At 49.5% G+C, this 14,200-nt stretch overlaps 1 protein-coding gene across 8 annotated transcripts in view; it reads left to right on the top strand.

Annotated features, from left to right (window-relative positions):
* Nucleotides 1-14,200, top strand: part of LOC106743066 (neuromedin-U receptor 2-like) — a 40,701-nt gene that overhangs the window by 5,007 nt on the left and 21,494 nt on the right. For 5 of the 8 annotated variants that reach the window (XR_001374313.1, XR_001374312.1, XM_014616573.1 and 2 more), the window contains exons 2-5: nucleotides 7,095-7,566; nucleotides 8,332-8,881; nucleotides 9,578-9,715; nucleotides 9,979-10,244. Coding sequence is in view for 6 of the 8 variants with exons in the window: in XM_014616573.1 (XP_014472059.1) it covers nucleotides 8,388-8,881; nucleotides 9,578-9,715; nucleotides 9,979-10,244 (898 nt within the window). In the remaining 2 variants the exon portion in view is untranslated. Of the gene's footprint in view, nucleotides 1-4,309; nucleotides 4,540-4,725; nucleotides 4,825-7,094; nucleotides 7,567-8,331; nucleotides 8,882-9,577; nucleotides 9,716-9,978; nucleotides 10,245-14,200 lie in introns of those variants that run through there. The other 3 variants (XM_014616570.1, XM_014616571.1, XM_014616569.1) reach the window with 2 other exon arrangements.

The following is a 14,200-nucleotide window of genomic DNA, read 5'->3' as shown; positions in this document are numbered from 1 at the left end:
GGGGGGGGGGGGGATATTCTTACGCGAGACGGAGACGCGGTACCGCAGGTCCGCGACGCATTACGACGCGTCATCTGTTGGTAATCGGATTGGATTTACAAGCGGAAAGACACGCGCGAAACGCGTTCAAGCACACGAATGAGACACAAGGCCGGGCTCGTTGTCGGTATCTGGAATTCCAATGATTCTATTTATATGTCGCATCTAATTCCCCATCGCTTCGTTTAAAAAAAAAAAAAAAAGAAACCAGCTCGGTACATGAGACTTCGATCGATCGAGAGCGGGAGAGAGAGAGGGGGAAGAGGAAAGAGAGGGAGAGAGGAAAGAAAGGGAACATTGGTTGGCGTTCTGGAACAAGTCTCCAAAGCGCATGAACATGAATATATTTCTCAAGTTAATATATACACTCGCAAACTTCGCGTGAGGACGTAGGGAGGTGAATAAAAAAAATCCTGTACTATTTTGCATGCCTTACCTGTTACAGGCGACGCGCGAAATTTCGAGCTGTTAATGATCGAAACTATGTATATACGTTGTTGAAAATGTGAATATTCATATTTAAAGACCCGAAGAACAAGAATGTCCAAAGTTAAGTACGTGTCGAAAACTTTTATCTCACATACCTTACGTAGTTTCGAGAAGAAAGATGAAAAGACTGAGACCTGAATAAGAATCAGAATGTTACGTATGTTTGCTGGAATATTGTTTCCAAGTATTAGCGGCAATATATCTGAATGATCTGAAAGAGTCCCGACAAGTTGGAACTGTTATGTGATCAGAGGAAAGGGGTTGGAATAAGGGGGAAATAGATAGATACGTTGTGCAAAGGGAGCGGGAGGGAGGGGAGTGATCGTCGAGTGAAGCTGACTGTCACAATTAATCAATCCGCCTAGCCGGTAAAACATATTAAGACGCACAGTATAATAATTCTATTCGACTCCCGAGCTTGTTTATCCGCATTAGAAGCGCGAGAGCCGCGCGACGTTGGCGTAGTGCCGGCACGAAAGGCCGAATTTATTATTCTTCCAGGCCGGTTACCCAGGAATCCCATTAGTAGTTTTCGGATGCAAGCTATGTATAAATAGATGACTCCCTCGTCGCCCGGATATAGAACTTGTAGGAATGTTAATTCGCCCTTGAGCGTTGCGAAACGTTGGAAATGAAGGGGCCGACAGCGAGAGAACGACGAAACCGCTCGACGAAGACGCTCGCTGACCAACGCGATCGATTCCACATTCGACTGTGAAAAATCTTACAAGAATGTAACCGTCTGTGACGGCCCAATGTAACCGTCAATTGACGAGGCTCGTCTCAACGAATTGAAACTCATCTCGTGTGAAATATTGAAGTCTCGATTTAAAGCTAGACCTGAGTTTCTAAACCTGGTAAGGCTGTCGCGTCTAACTAGTATTAAAAGTATCAAGCGACTCTCCCCTAAGTACAAGTTGAATCATATGATATATATTTAACGAATTTGTAATCGTGGTTTCACTGAAGAGCTCACGTCTCCAAGCTGCAAAGTCAAGTCTGACTGTCACACTTGAGACAAGTTCCAAGTAAAGACTATTAATACGAGCGCCGAGAGTCCGCGTTAGCTCGGCGTTGAGGCCGTTCGTTTTTTATCTCCCGCGGAGTCATCGCGCAGCTGCACTATATCGACGATAGCGCATCTCACAAATCCGCGCTTCACGAGATCCTTGTAGGGATATTCTAATTTAGCATCGACGGTCTTTCACGTTTGCATCGCAGCCACGATCCTCGTGGATGTCGGACTCTCGAGCGGACAGAGACGAGAGACAGATAGATACACATGACTCGAATAACGCCCACTTACGATTACGGTGTTTTCGCTCGGACGTATCTACGTATTTCTTTAACGCAACACTTTTGTACGCAGCATTTTTTTAATTTAACGGCAATAGTGTTGCATATATATATATATATATGTATGTATGCACCGTATGGATTACGTCGCATTTAATATGACGGAGTTGCCGATTCTTCTCAAAATTCAACAGTCGTAATCATGGTTAAGTTGATTTTAACTTACGACCAAGTTAAAGGTGACAAATTAACGGCCTGCCAAATCAGCCCAGTTAAATTAAAAGTTACCTGACGGAAAGTTCACTTTCGGTCGGAAGTTGAGTTAAAATTAAATCAACTTATTAAAGTAAAGAGTTAATTATGCAAAGTCATTATACTATATTACGTATTGTACATAATTCAGTATAATTATTATATTAAGTATATTGCGTTACGGATGCACCGTGCACGACGCTTTATAATTAAGCGTTAAAGCGAGAAAGAAAGAGGAGGAGGGGAGGGGGTGCAGAAGAGGTCGCCATCGTCGCGCTGTTAATCACGCACTGCAATTTCCGCGGTAAACATTACCGTAATCGGCCGGCCGGTCGATCGATCGACGATTACGGTAGTCGAGAGCGCGTCTATTCTCGATGCTCGGCTCACGTGCGAAAAGTTTCAATGCTCAACACTCGGCCGAACGTCGATCGGCGTCGGAGCGTCTCGTCTCCTTCGACGTTTCCCGTTGTTCGTACAAATGATCCCGGCGATGATAACGCGACTTCGATCAGACGGCCGATTGAATCGCGATGCCGGACGGAATTTCGCCGAGGGACGCCTTCCGCAACTGAAAGATCAACTCGCCGACCGGCTCATTGAGCGCTCTCCGGCAGAGAGCCACCGCGTGATACCATCACGCGTCGCGCTCCAGCTTCGGTCTCGTTTCTACGTCATTCCTGAATTAATCGTTGCGCTCCGAATAACCGCCCGTTATGTTGCCTCGTCGAAGTGCAACCGCGTACTTTGTCGCTCACCGCCGATAATATCGAGTCGGCCGCAATTGTGCTCCAATTGCGCATCATTGCCGATTAATATACGTTCGCACACGGCGTCGCACATGTGTGAAACGCCCATCCACTCCGAGTTCGTTTTCCCTTGAAATGTTCAGTTCCGGTTCCTCGATACGTTCGCCACCAACGTCACGTGCGTATAAAAGACCCCATTATTAATGCGGTCCCACTCGCCAGACATGGTGACATCGACAATTTCTAATCAGGCGCACCGTGTCCGAATATTCGCGCATCGTGACTATTGATCGTTTAGCGAATCGGCTAAATGATGCTCCGAAGCAGCTGTTTTCACGCAGAAATATTCAGAAATGATGATAATGGTAATTTTTGAAAAAAAGGTTTGCCATCGGACGCGGAAGATTATAAAATCGAAAATGATTAACGTTATGTAGCGACGAGAAGGTGGAACAACAGCTATATTTTCCTAGGTGACTTGATAATGTACGAGCAAATGTATATGAAATAACGAAGCGAGGACTTATATAAACGAAGTTAATAAACAATGGCGCAGACACGTAATGAAAATCATGAATATAATATAACGTGTATGATATTTACCAAAGTATTAAAAGCAATGAATAAAGGTAAGTAAGGTTCAGCTGTTATAATGTCAGCTCCGATGCGGCAGAGCGGAAACTATCGAGAGAATGTGCCGGATCGGACGTCAAATGGGAGAGAATTGTGATGTTTAGACCGCGGAATATAAATAAGTTGCACTTGTGAATACGCTTCTGTGAATACGGGGGAATAATAGCAGGCATTGAAGGCGCGTGTTGCACAACTCCTCGCCGTCGGTTAATCGGTGTTCTTATGCGGGGGACTGTAAAAACTGTGCGCTACGTGTGCGAGAAACGAAGGAAATTATAAATGATGGAATGAGACGACAGAAGTGATAAATAAGCCGTCGGCGCTCGAATGATGTGTCTAACTGGAAATTTTCGTCGTCATTAGAAGACGCGTTAATGGAGTTTTCTCTCTCGGCTAACACGATCGCACGGCATGCAGCTAGCTCGGGACGGAACGACGTGTCGACAAGGTGAGATCGCGTGGAGAATTACGGGGAAAGAGGAAAGGAAAGAAAATAGAAGCGTCGAGGAACGGTAGGAGGTAGGAAGAAACAGCGGGGAAAAGAATCCAACTGCGGCCGGCCGACGTTCTCGGGTGACGCCACTCTCTTCGGCAACGACAGAGGCGTTAACGGCCCATTGAGGACAATTAGCCGTTGCCGTCGTCGGCTGAGATGACGACACGCGACGATGAAAATAGCACCATGTGTTTCCGTTCGCCGTGCGCCGCTCGCCGTCGACGGCGACATCGAAGACGCGGAAAGACGGGGGAGACGGTGGATTCGAAACTCCACGTGGCGGCCCGGGCGGTTTTCGCGGTCCGACTTACGCGAGCCGGAACGCACTCACATACAGAAACGTGTCTGGCCGCGAGGTGCAAGGTGGTGCGGTGTAGTTTGCGGCTTTGGAAGCCGGGGGGCCGTCCAGTTTGTTCCCGACGAGCGCGCGAAACGACGAGCGTCCGCCGCGGTCGGTTCGCGCACCAAACGCGACGTGTGTTCGATGTGGATGTCGGTGTGTCGGTGTGTGTGTGTCGGCCGACGAGCGTTCGGATTTTTCTATCACAAAATTGCGAAATTCCGATCGCTAACACGATCGCACGGGTATGTAGCTCGCTCGAAACCCGCTCGACCCGCCGCAATCACGGGGGAGAATCCTCCGTCATTTGTTAAAAGTCTACCTTGATTTGACTTAATTTAATTAAGTACAGCGTGAATTTAATTGACCGTGTCGAATTGAATTTGAAATTATTAATTTAACTGTTGGTATAATATGTAACTTTTTGGTAGGATTGATAAATGCGGGATTAACTTCTGGGGTCGATCAAGTCGGGAGGAGGGAATCGGAAGTTGGGGGAAAGAAATCTGGAAATTAGATTAATACGAGAGGTAAGTTAAACGTGTATTTTATCATCGCAGGTACGAGCGACGCCATGTGTCTTCTTCGCGGGCGAGCGAAATCGATGGAAAAATATTTATTCGCGCGTCTTGCGATCTCGAGGAGAGTCTCTCTCTCTCTCTCTCTCTCTCTCTCCGAGTGATCCGAAGCACCTCTCTCGCGGGTGGACTCGCGAAGGGAGGGAAAAATGATCCCGCGGGGGCGACGAGGGAGAGAGATTTTCGCCGTCCGATTTTCGCCCGGAGGAGCCTGGAATTATTTTATTTCGGGCGCGAAGCAGATACCGTTTCATACTTCCGTTATTTTTACACGAGGACGCTTTGTCAACCGCCGCGGAGGAAACGCGCGACATTTTCTCCTCGTGACATTTCCAAGGATGACGAGAAGCGAGTGACTGGGTCGATTCTCTCTCTCTCTCTCTCTCTCTCTTTGTGTGCAGCGTCTCGGGGATCGTCGACCAGAGGTAGCGGGACGTCGGATTAGCGTAAATACGGTCGGTGATATCCTTGTCACGGCACGGATGGACTATGAATGCGTGGGGTGGACAAAAAGGCGCGGGTGTGTTTGTCGAGGTACTGAGGTATCGCTTACCTCGAGAGAGAGAGAGAGAGAGACAGACAGAGAGAAATACCTCGAGAGTGATAACTCGAGACGCGTCTTTCAACGGGTCTCGCTGGGTCATCGTTAGCTCGTTAACCGACGTCACGGCCGATCGTTAATGACGCGCATTCGCTTTTAGAAGCGTTTATTATTATATTATTACGGTCACGTGCGCGAAACGCTGCGGACGCCGCCGCGCTCGTAATGAATGAAGCCATCGCGACGCGGGAGCCCCGACGTCACAGGTGCATCTCCGTCAAAGACCACATTAGGATTCGTCATTGCGTATAATTGGCCCGATGGAACAATTGACCCTCTCCCCTTCCCCGCGGAGAAATATAATTCAGGGGGAATTTTTTGGGCCATAAATGTAGCAAATAAACAAGTATACTCGATGTTTCTTAAGGTCCGATATTTTGCGATTTTTGAGAACCTTCGTGAAGGTTCGTGTGAAACTATGTTAATTTCTTTATAGAACGACCTCAAAGGTCAACATCTAAGATAGCGGGCGGCACTTAAGAAACACCCTGTCTGTTCATTTGTTACACCAGGACTGCGCAAAATTGATCGTCTCCCTCGCGGGGAGGACAGATCGGTGGGGTCAACGAGTGACGAGCCGAACGCGTTTTAGTTGGAAAATTGAATTTTTCCTTCTTACGAGCGAAAATTCGTGTTTCACAGCCAGAAATTCCGTTTACTCTGAGCAAAACGTTCATTTCCATCTCTGCCACGTTAATTTAGCCAAACTGTCCCCCCCCCGCCCCGCGGAGGTACTTCCTAACGCATTTATGCTCAATATTTTAGGATCGCCCCGAAGTTATTTTTCTCCGTGAACGCGTCTGAAATCTGCCCGACTTCGGGATCCCTTTAAGGTCGGCTCTCATATCCGTCTAGACGGCGGCAAACAAACGTCTTTCCTTCGTCAGTCGTCCTGCGTGTGTATCGAAACACTCTTCGACGGTTTTGCATCGGGGTGACGGTGGCGGAATGACGCTGTGAAAGTCCCAAAAGCATTAATATAAAAATACTTCGACGGAGCATCGACGGGGCTTCCTCTCGTCCGCCGACGTCTCGACGGATCGAGTAAGAGAGTCGACCTTGAAGGAGGACGAAACTTCTCGTCACCGTCTGATGGTGCTCGTCGACACATTTACGGTCATTTAGGACGCGTTTCGACGCGAACGCACGATGAAAGTTCGTCGTGGACGACGCTCGTCGATGACGATCGATCGAATGGCGGGGGGCAGGGGGGAGGACGATATCGTCTCTCGTCGGTGCGCGCGGCGCTCTCGAATTGGCGAATTTACAGGCGGCTCTTCAATCCGCGTAAATTGACCATAAATTAATCGGGTTGCCGTTATCAATCGAGCGTCGCCGGAGGACGCGCGCACCGCGTGGAACGCCGTCGTCAACTGGTAGGAACCAACGCGAACCACCACCACCACCACCACCGTCGTCGTCCCGTCGTGAAACCGTCGAGACGAGGCCGATAATTTATCGCACTCGTCTAAATTAATTAAACTCGAGTCCCGTTGTGTATTTCGCCGGGTCGGCTTTCTCCCCCTTCCCTTTCTCCCCTCTCGCCATTCCTCGTTCTTGCGAATTACGCATCGACCATTTTCGTCGGGAAAAATTCGTGAGGCTTTTCGTGTGATTTCAGGTCGACGCTGCGGAGAGAGAAAGAAGGCAAACAATAACAATGTAGGGCTAGTCTCGTGTAACCGTATCTCTCATCTCTGGGGAAACATTGACACACACCTGAAGGACGAAATGTCCACGTGCCGTGTCGGAATTTGAGAACATCGTCGGCCATAAATCACCGGCGGCGGAGGATTTTTCCGGGGGCGTCGAACTCACCGAGGCGGGCGACGTCGTGAGTGCGTTTACGAGGACAAATCGTCGCGGAGACGACGACGGCGAAAGTGATGATCGTGGAACGGCTTCCGAGCCAACGAAGACACCGGTGAAGACACAAACTCGTCGACCGACGTCGGCATCCTCGGCGCGCGACGAGGCATCCGGCAGGAATCCCAAGCCGCGAATGAAGAATGGAACGAAGAGCATGAAGAGCCGCTCATCGACATCCCCGCGAAACCGGCGAACCAGGAATCGTCGCTGCACCGCAAATCCAAGTGTGTAATTCTTACACGCTCTCCGACACGTGTATGAAGAATCGTCACGTTTTCTTACCCATTTTTCCACGCGTGTTATCTTGTCGTTTTATCCCTGTTAAACATTGCCAAATGGATTCCCACGAATCCATCCGACGGAGCTCGCGTGCATCCATACAGGATAATAAAAATGTCGTTCAGACATCTTATTCTCACGAAGACGTCTTTATGACGTCTTAGGATGGTCTTGGACAGCGTACTCTTTACGCGCTCACGCGCTGTAGGCGTCATTTTATCTTCCTTCCCTAATGAACAATAAAGACAGAATGACTCTTACAGCCCCGAAGAGAACGCGGCCTTAATGTTCTCTGGATACGGTCAGTCGCGAAGAGGTCGCGAGACTTCTCTTCAGAAGTTTCGGTACGCATGCGATGGGAGAATTGTGCTCGGTCATTTTCTCGGGAGACACACTTTCCTTATTGGACGCACGAGATGCGTTGCAAAACACTCGTCTTCAACGAAGTTAAAGCAAAGTGTTACTTTTCGTGACCGACCACACACATTTTTTTACTCACATCAATTAACAGTCATCACAGTCCCTTCATTTTTACACACTTTGTACATCGCGTTCTACCGGGTACAAATGAAATGCGTGTCACTTACACATTCGCACACAGATTTCTGCAAATTCCTTCCTACACGCGCCAGCAGTAACGCGGACGATTTTTACGATGGGAAGTCACGAATTACACAGGTGTGCATTTACCGCGCGCTTGGAATTTGCAGTGTAGCCGCTGTTCGCTCGCCGATCCTCCGCCGGGGAACGCTAAAAAGGGCACGGCATGATGACGATCGCCGGGGCGATCGCGAACGCCACCGCGACGGTGATCCTCCGGGAGCCGTCGAAGGCCGGCTTCGGCCTGCCGATTCTCGAGCTGACGATTCGCGACGTCGAGGATGCCGCGGTCCCGCGGCACCACGCGGACAATTCCACCCACCTGCGCGAGGCGCTGAGACGCCGGGACCCGCTCTACATCGTGCTGCCGATCACGGTGATCTACGTGGTGATCTTCTTCACCGGCGTGATCGGCAACATCTCCACGTGCGTGGTGATCGCGCGCAACAAGTCCATGCACACTGCGACCAACTACTACCTCTTCAGCCTGGCCGTGTCGGATCTGCTCCTGCTGGTGTCCGGCCTGCCCTCGGAGATGTACTACATATGGCTGCCCTTCCCCTACATATTCGGCGAGGCGTTCTGCATCATTCAGAGCTTCGCCGCGGAGACCTCGGCCAACGCAACCGTCCTCACCATCACGGCCTTCACCGTCGAGAGGTGACTCTCGGGGGAGCCCACGGGAATATTCTCCGGGCGAGAATCCGCGCGGTCTCGCGAGAAAACAAACGCGAAATATCGAGCGAAGGGATGAGAGATGGGAGAAGTAGATGATCAAATATCGAAAGATCGAAAGTATGGGGGGAGGTAACAAGGCGAGCTCTCATGCCTGCGAACTGTTGCACGCGTTCGATGCCATATCGACCGATCCGATTTTCGCCCCGGATGATACTTCCCGATACCGCGATGACGTGTTTCTATTTAAATCCCTCACGGAACCTCCCACGACGTGAGGATCAATGGGATACGATTCGCCGGGTGAATTTGTTCTGGTATTTCTGTCAGAATGCACACAAAATTGATTACGTGCGCGCGAATTTGTTGAGTGAATATATTCGGAAAATGGACGACGACGAGAGCAACGCGTCGATGAGACGAACGTACGTCTCTCTTTCTCTTATTCTCTCTCGTTTCCGCTTTTCTTCTTTCTTCCGGTTCCTTCCTCTCTCCTTGTCTTCTTCCCGTTTCTCCCCCCCCCCCTTTCTTCTCTTCGTTCTTTCTTCTTCCGATCGTTCTTCCCGTGTCACCTTCTTCTTCCTTCCCGTCCCTTCTTCTTTCAGCTCTTCGTCCTTTTATTTTTTTCTTCTTCTTCTTCTTCTTTTCTTTCTTAAAATTCCTTCTTCTCTTTATTCACAGGTACGTGGCGATTTGTCACCCCTTCATCTCGCACACCATGTCCAAGCTGTCGAGGGCGGTGAAGTTCGTCGTGGTGATCTGGCTGTTGGCGCTCTGCCTCGCGGTGCCGCAGGCGATCCAGTTCGGCATCATTTACGAGTACGTCCCCTTGTTGAAAAAATAACAGGTGGGGATCCATATAGGAAATCCATACGAAATTCCAACAGTTGTCCCGCGGTTTCGGGCTAAAATTCCAAGGTGGATTCCTACATGGATCTTCACGCACCCCGTGGAGATTTCTACATGGAGATTTTCCCGCACCACGTGGATTACCATATGGATACGGAATATCCTATATGGGTTCACGTGAGTCCCCATGGATTTCCACTCCCTCGGGAGTCCACCTGGAAATCTTTCCACAGTACCAACAACGGCACCAACATCCCGGACACCGCCAGATGCTCGACCCGGTGGACGCTGATCGAGTACGCGTTCGAGATCTCGACTATACTGTTCTTCGTGTTGCCGATGACGATCATCACGGTGCTGTACGTGCTGATCGCCATCAAGCTGCGACGCTCCAGGTTGTTGACCGCCACCGTCAAGAGGAAACACGTGCCGGGTGGTCTGAATCACTTCGACAGCCGAGGGAAGACCGCGGCTCAGAGGAACGTCATTCGCATGCTGAGTAAGTGACATTTCGCAACGAAAGTTACCTTTTCTTTCTGTTTCTTTCTTTTTTTTTTTCCACGAAAAAGCCGGTTCGCCTCTTTAACGGCGTCGACCGAAGCTGAAACTTCAGCCAGCCATTCGATCTCCGCTCGTATCCCCCGCCGCCTGAAAAGTTTCAGACGCCTGTCGGAAATCTCTTCACGCACGAACTCCTCGCGACACCGACAATGACTCGTTAGTTCTCGCAGATATCCTCGCGAGATTCCGGGAGTATAAATTGGCGAAAGATCGCGAATCGATGCGCCGGAGTATCTCGGAGGATGCGGGTGCGTTCGTCGGAGCGACAGGTTCCTCACCGGGAACCGGGGGATAAATGACGTAACAACAGTCTCGAGGCCGTAAATCCCTGGTGAATTTCTCGGGCGAGAATTCTGCTTTCTTACTTTAAACCTCGAGATTCGTCCGCACGGTTGTGAAATTTCCAAATTACAGAACCACACGGGACGACGCGTCATCGAAGGCTCCTTTTACAACTCTAACGACGCTAACTATTCTTTTAATATCGAAGGCTGCGAGCTCGCAGTCGCATAAGTGACAAATACTTTTCCGCTATTTCTCACGGACGAATGTCCGCGATAAACGTCAATCCGGCCGAACATATAACTATGCCAAACGAGCGGTAGTAGTAGCGGCGTAAATCATTTATCTCATAAAATATCGTGCATCCAGTCGCGGAAGCGCAGGTCTTACGTCTCGAAGCGAAGGTCGGCTGTTCCAAATATTTAGAGCGAGAATATCGCTGATGGATAACGACTCGGAGGGAGAGGAGGAGCTTGGCCTCGCCGAAAACCACTTCCGTCTGATTAACGCATCTCGTGCAATTTTTCATCTTTTATTCGGGATTATTTATTTACTTATTCACCGAGAATTGCTTCATATTCCGAGTGCGACGCCGACAGGCGATCCTCCATTCCCGGGACTCGTCTCGACTCGAGCTACCGATAAAAGAAGAAGTAAAAATGGCGGAAGACCGGCCGGGGGGAAACCGGTCGGGCGATTTCCCGAACTCTCACGCGACGGAAATTCGCGGCGAGGGCGACGACTCGACGAGATATCGGGAGATGCCGAGCCTGCTGGCGGCAATTCCGAGCCGGGACGCGATTTCGCGCCGCGTACGCGCCCCTCCCTCGTCGAGCGCGTCGACTTTACGACTTTGCGGAAATTCCACCGCGCGACGTCGCTCGCTCGTCGTTCGCGCGCTCCAAGGTGAGCCTTCCCTCATTCACGTGACATTTACTCCCGGACGCGCGTTACGAGCGCTCGTCTATATCCAGCACCCGCAACCTGGCTATCGAATTCTTCCTCGGCGGCGAGGGGTCACGGGAGGGGGGCTGAGAGAGCAGCCGGTGATGAAGGCGGTAAATTTCCAGCGATCTACGCATTTTGATCTATTCTGGAGATGCCCGCTCGGGGAAGATACGCCGAGCGAATCCCGAGGTGCTTTTAACACGTTCCGTGCCATGTGAGGCGTATACGGCCACCGCTGCACTTTCCGTTCAGGCCACTTGCAATTCTCATTGAAAAACAAAGAATTCTTAAAAAATTTATTGTAGAGTCAAATATAGACAACTTCACATCACGTATACAACGTTTACGACTTTTTTTAATCTTTAAAGTGTGGGTCGTATACGCCCCACGCGGCCTGAATGGAAAATCTTCAAAAATTGCCGTGGCACGGAACGTGTTAAGTCTCGCGATATAGCGGCGGCTTAACTCGCGGAGCGCTCGAGAGAGAGAGAGAGAGAGAGCATTTTTTAAAAGGGATAGACTCAGGACAGCGCGATTTCTCGAGCGCTGGGAATAATTCTTTCGAAAACGCCGTCCTCGTCGAAAGGATCAAAGGAGAGAGATTGTCAGCGGAAGACTCTTCCTGAGTCGAAATTTTGATATTACAGTGACGCTCCGCTCCTAAGGATAGTTCGCGCTTAATTACATATACCGAGAGAAAAATATCGTATTTTCACGGACAACAGTATCCTTTTTTGTATTTTAACAAAAATAATAGTAGCAGTATGCGTGTAAGATCACTAACATTGTAGTAACACTTAATAAAAAAATAGTTCTCTTGACTATTTTTGTGGTTGAGATGAACGAAGGATACTGCTGTCCCCGAAAATAACTATATTTATGTCCCGGCGTCTACCACATGAAATTCGAAGGCATCATCTGAGCCAAAGTAGAAGTAAATCGTATTATTAAAATTGAAACTGAACTCATTTCGCTACGTTACCTCCCACTGTGTTGTAAAATTCCAAGCTTGACATAGGACGAAAATTTCAATTCCCGGGTCTTAATGAGAATTTCTCATCTTCCACTTTCACATTCGGGTTGAATTATTTCGTAGTCTGCGACGACTTACAAGGCCCCCACTAACTCACCGGACTCCTCGACAAGCGGCCCGTGACGACCGCGAAATTTCCGCGTCGTTCTCTCCGTGAAAGCGCGATAGACTCTTCCGCTCGCCGATGGTTTGCCCGCGTAAATAGGTGGAAGGATCCGTTAAAGGCGACGGAGGATTACATTGGTGGGTGACTCGGCGAGTTCCGGCCGGTTTATCTTTATCGTTCGCCCGAAGTTGTCGCGATCACCGGTCGCCCGGGATCATCGTCGTCGTCGTGCCTGCTTCTCGGAATAAGGGAAATATCGGGCGAGTGATTTCGGCCATGAGCTATCGTGAGATAGCCGGAAATAGTCTCAGACAGGCACGCACGTTGCTCCGATGGGACTGGCGGGGAGGTCGAACGCGTCACATGACTTATGGGGGATGTTTGGAGGTTCCGAGGTATTATTGGGGTTGGCTTACGTTTCCACGTGCGTGACGCGTAATACGGCGACGTATAGTAGCCCGCAACGGCCGGTCATGTTTCGCTGAATTTCGAGATAATACGCTCTCCTCTCGATACGATTAAAGCCGAAGTCCACATTACGGAATTATTATTATGATTACAAATAATTAATAATTATTATTATCATCATTATATATTATCGTTATATGTTATTATAGTTTGAATAATAACTCGAAAGTGACGAAACTAAATGTTGTTACCAGGCTCGGCCTAACATGAAGGTAACATAAGATAGAACAAAAATGAAAGCAGAAATGTACGTCAAGATGTAAAAATTCCAAATCGGACATTATAATAAATCCGAGAAGCAAGAGGGAATTATAATGACGGGACTGCGATGAATGATTGCAGAGTTTTATTTCGGAGCGAAGATTATGCTCTTTAAATTGTTTTCCAGCGAAATCCCACTCGGGGAGTCGAGTGACAGTTTTCGAGTGAATTTCCATTCGTTTCAAGGGGGGCCAGGACATTTCACTCTGAGAAATTTGGAGAGCGTTAAATCCCGACAAATCGGCCTTTTCGGGGTGTAGTATAACGTCGTTACCCCCCGCATGCCTTGCCAGGTGTGACTTGAAATCGTCGAATCGCGGGAAAACGATAGCGTCGAAAACGGCTCCGATCAAGCTCGCTCGCGAGCTTTCGTCGAGTTTTCTTCGCTGCGTCACCAATTCCCGGGGGGGAATCGATCGGGCGTGATGTTACGCCTGTCGACAGATGCAAAAAAGGTCGAAGGGATCTAACGGGTACGCCGGCGAGTCATGTGGTAAGATTTGAAATATGAGAGTTTAAGACTCCGACTCGCCTCGACATTTTTCGTAAGTTATCCTCTTATCTGGCGGCGCGGCTCGGACGCTATCACGTGTCTGCGAGCCCGAAAGAATTATTCCGTCCGCGCCGCGGTAATAACGATAAACGGTACCCTCTTCCCTTCCGCACGACTCTAATTTTTCATTGTGTCACGCGGCAGCCCGGCGAACTTTGTCCTCCCCGGCGTCATCATTGGGGTTCCCGCCAACCCGTCGATACTTTCCTGCCAACTTTCAACCCCCCCCCCCCCCCCCCCCCC

The sequence above is a fragment of the Dinoponera quadriceps genome, unplaced genomic scaffold (genome assembly GCF_001313825.1).
Source record: "Dinoponera quadriceps isolate SergipeBrazil2010 unplaced genomic scaffold, ASM131382v1 scaffold823, whole genome shotgun sequence".
Classification (NCBI taxonomy): domain Eukaryota; kingdom Metazoa; phylum Arthropoda; class Insecta; order Hymenoptera; family Formicidae; genus Dinoponera; species Dinoponera quadriceps.
The sequence above is the reverse complement of the archived record's forward strand: the minus strand, read 5'-3'. Positions and strand labels throughout refer to the sequence as shown.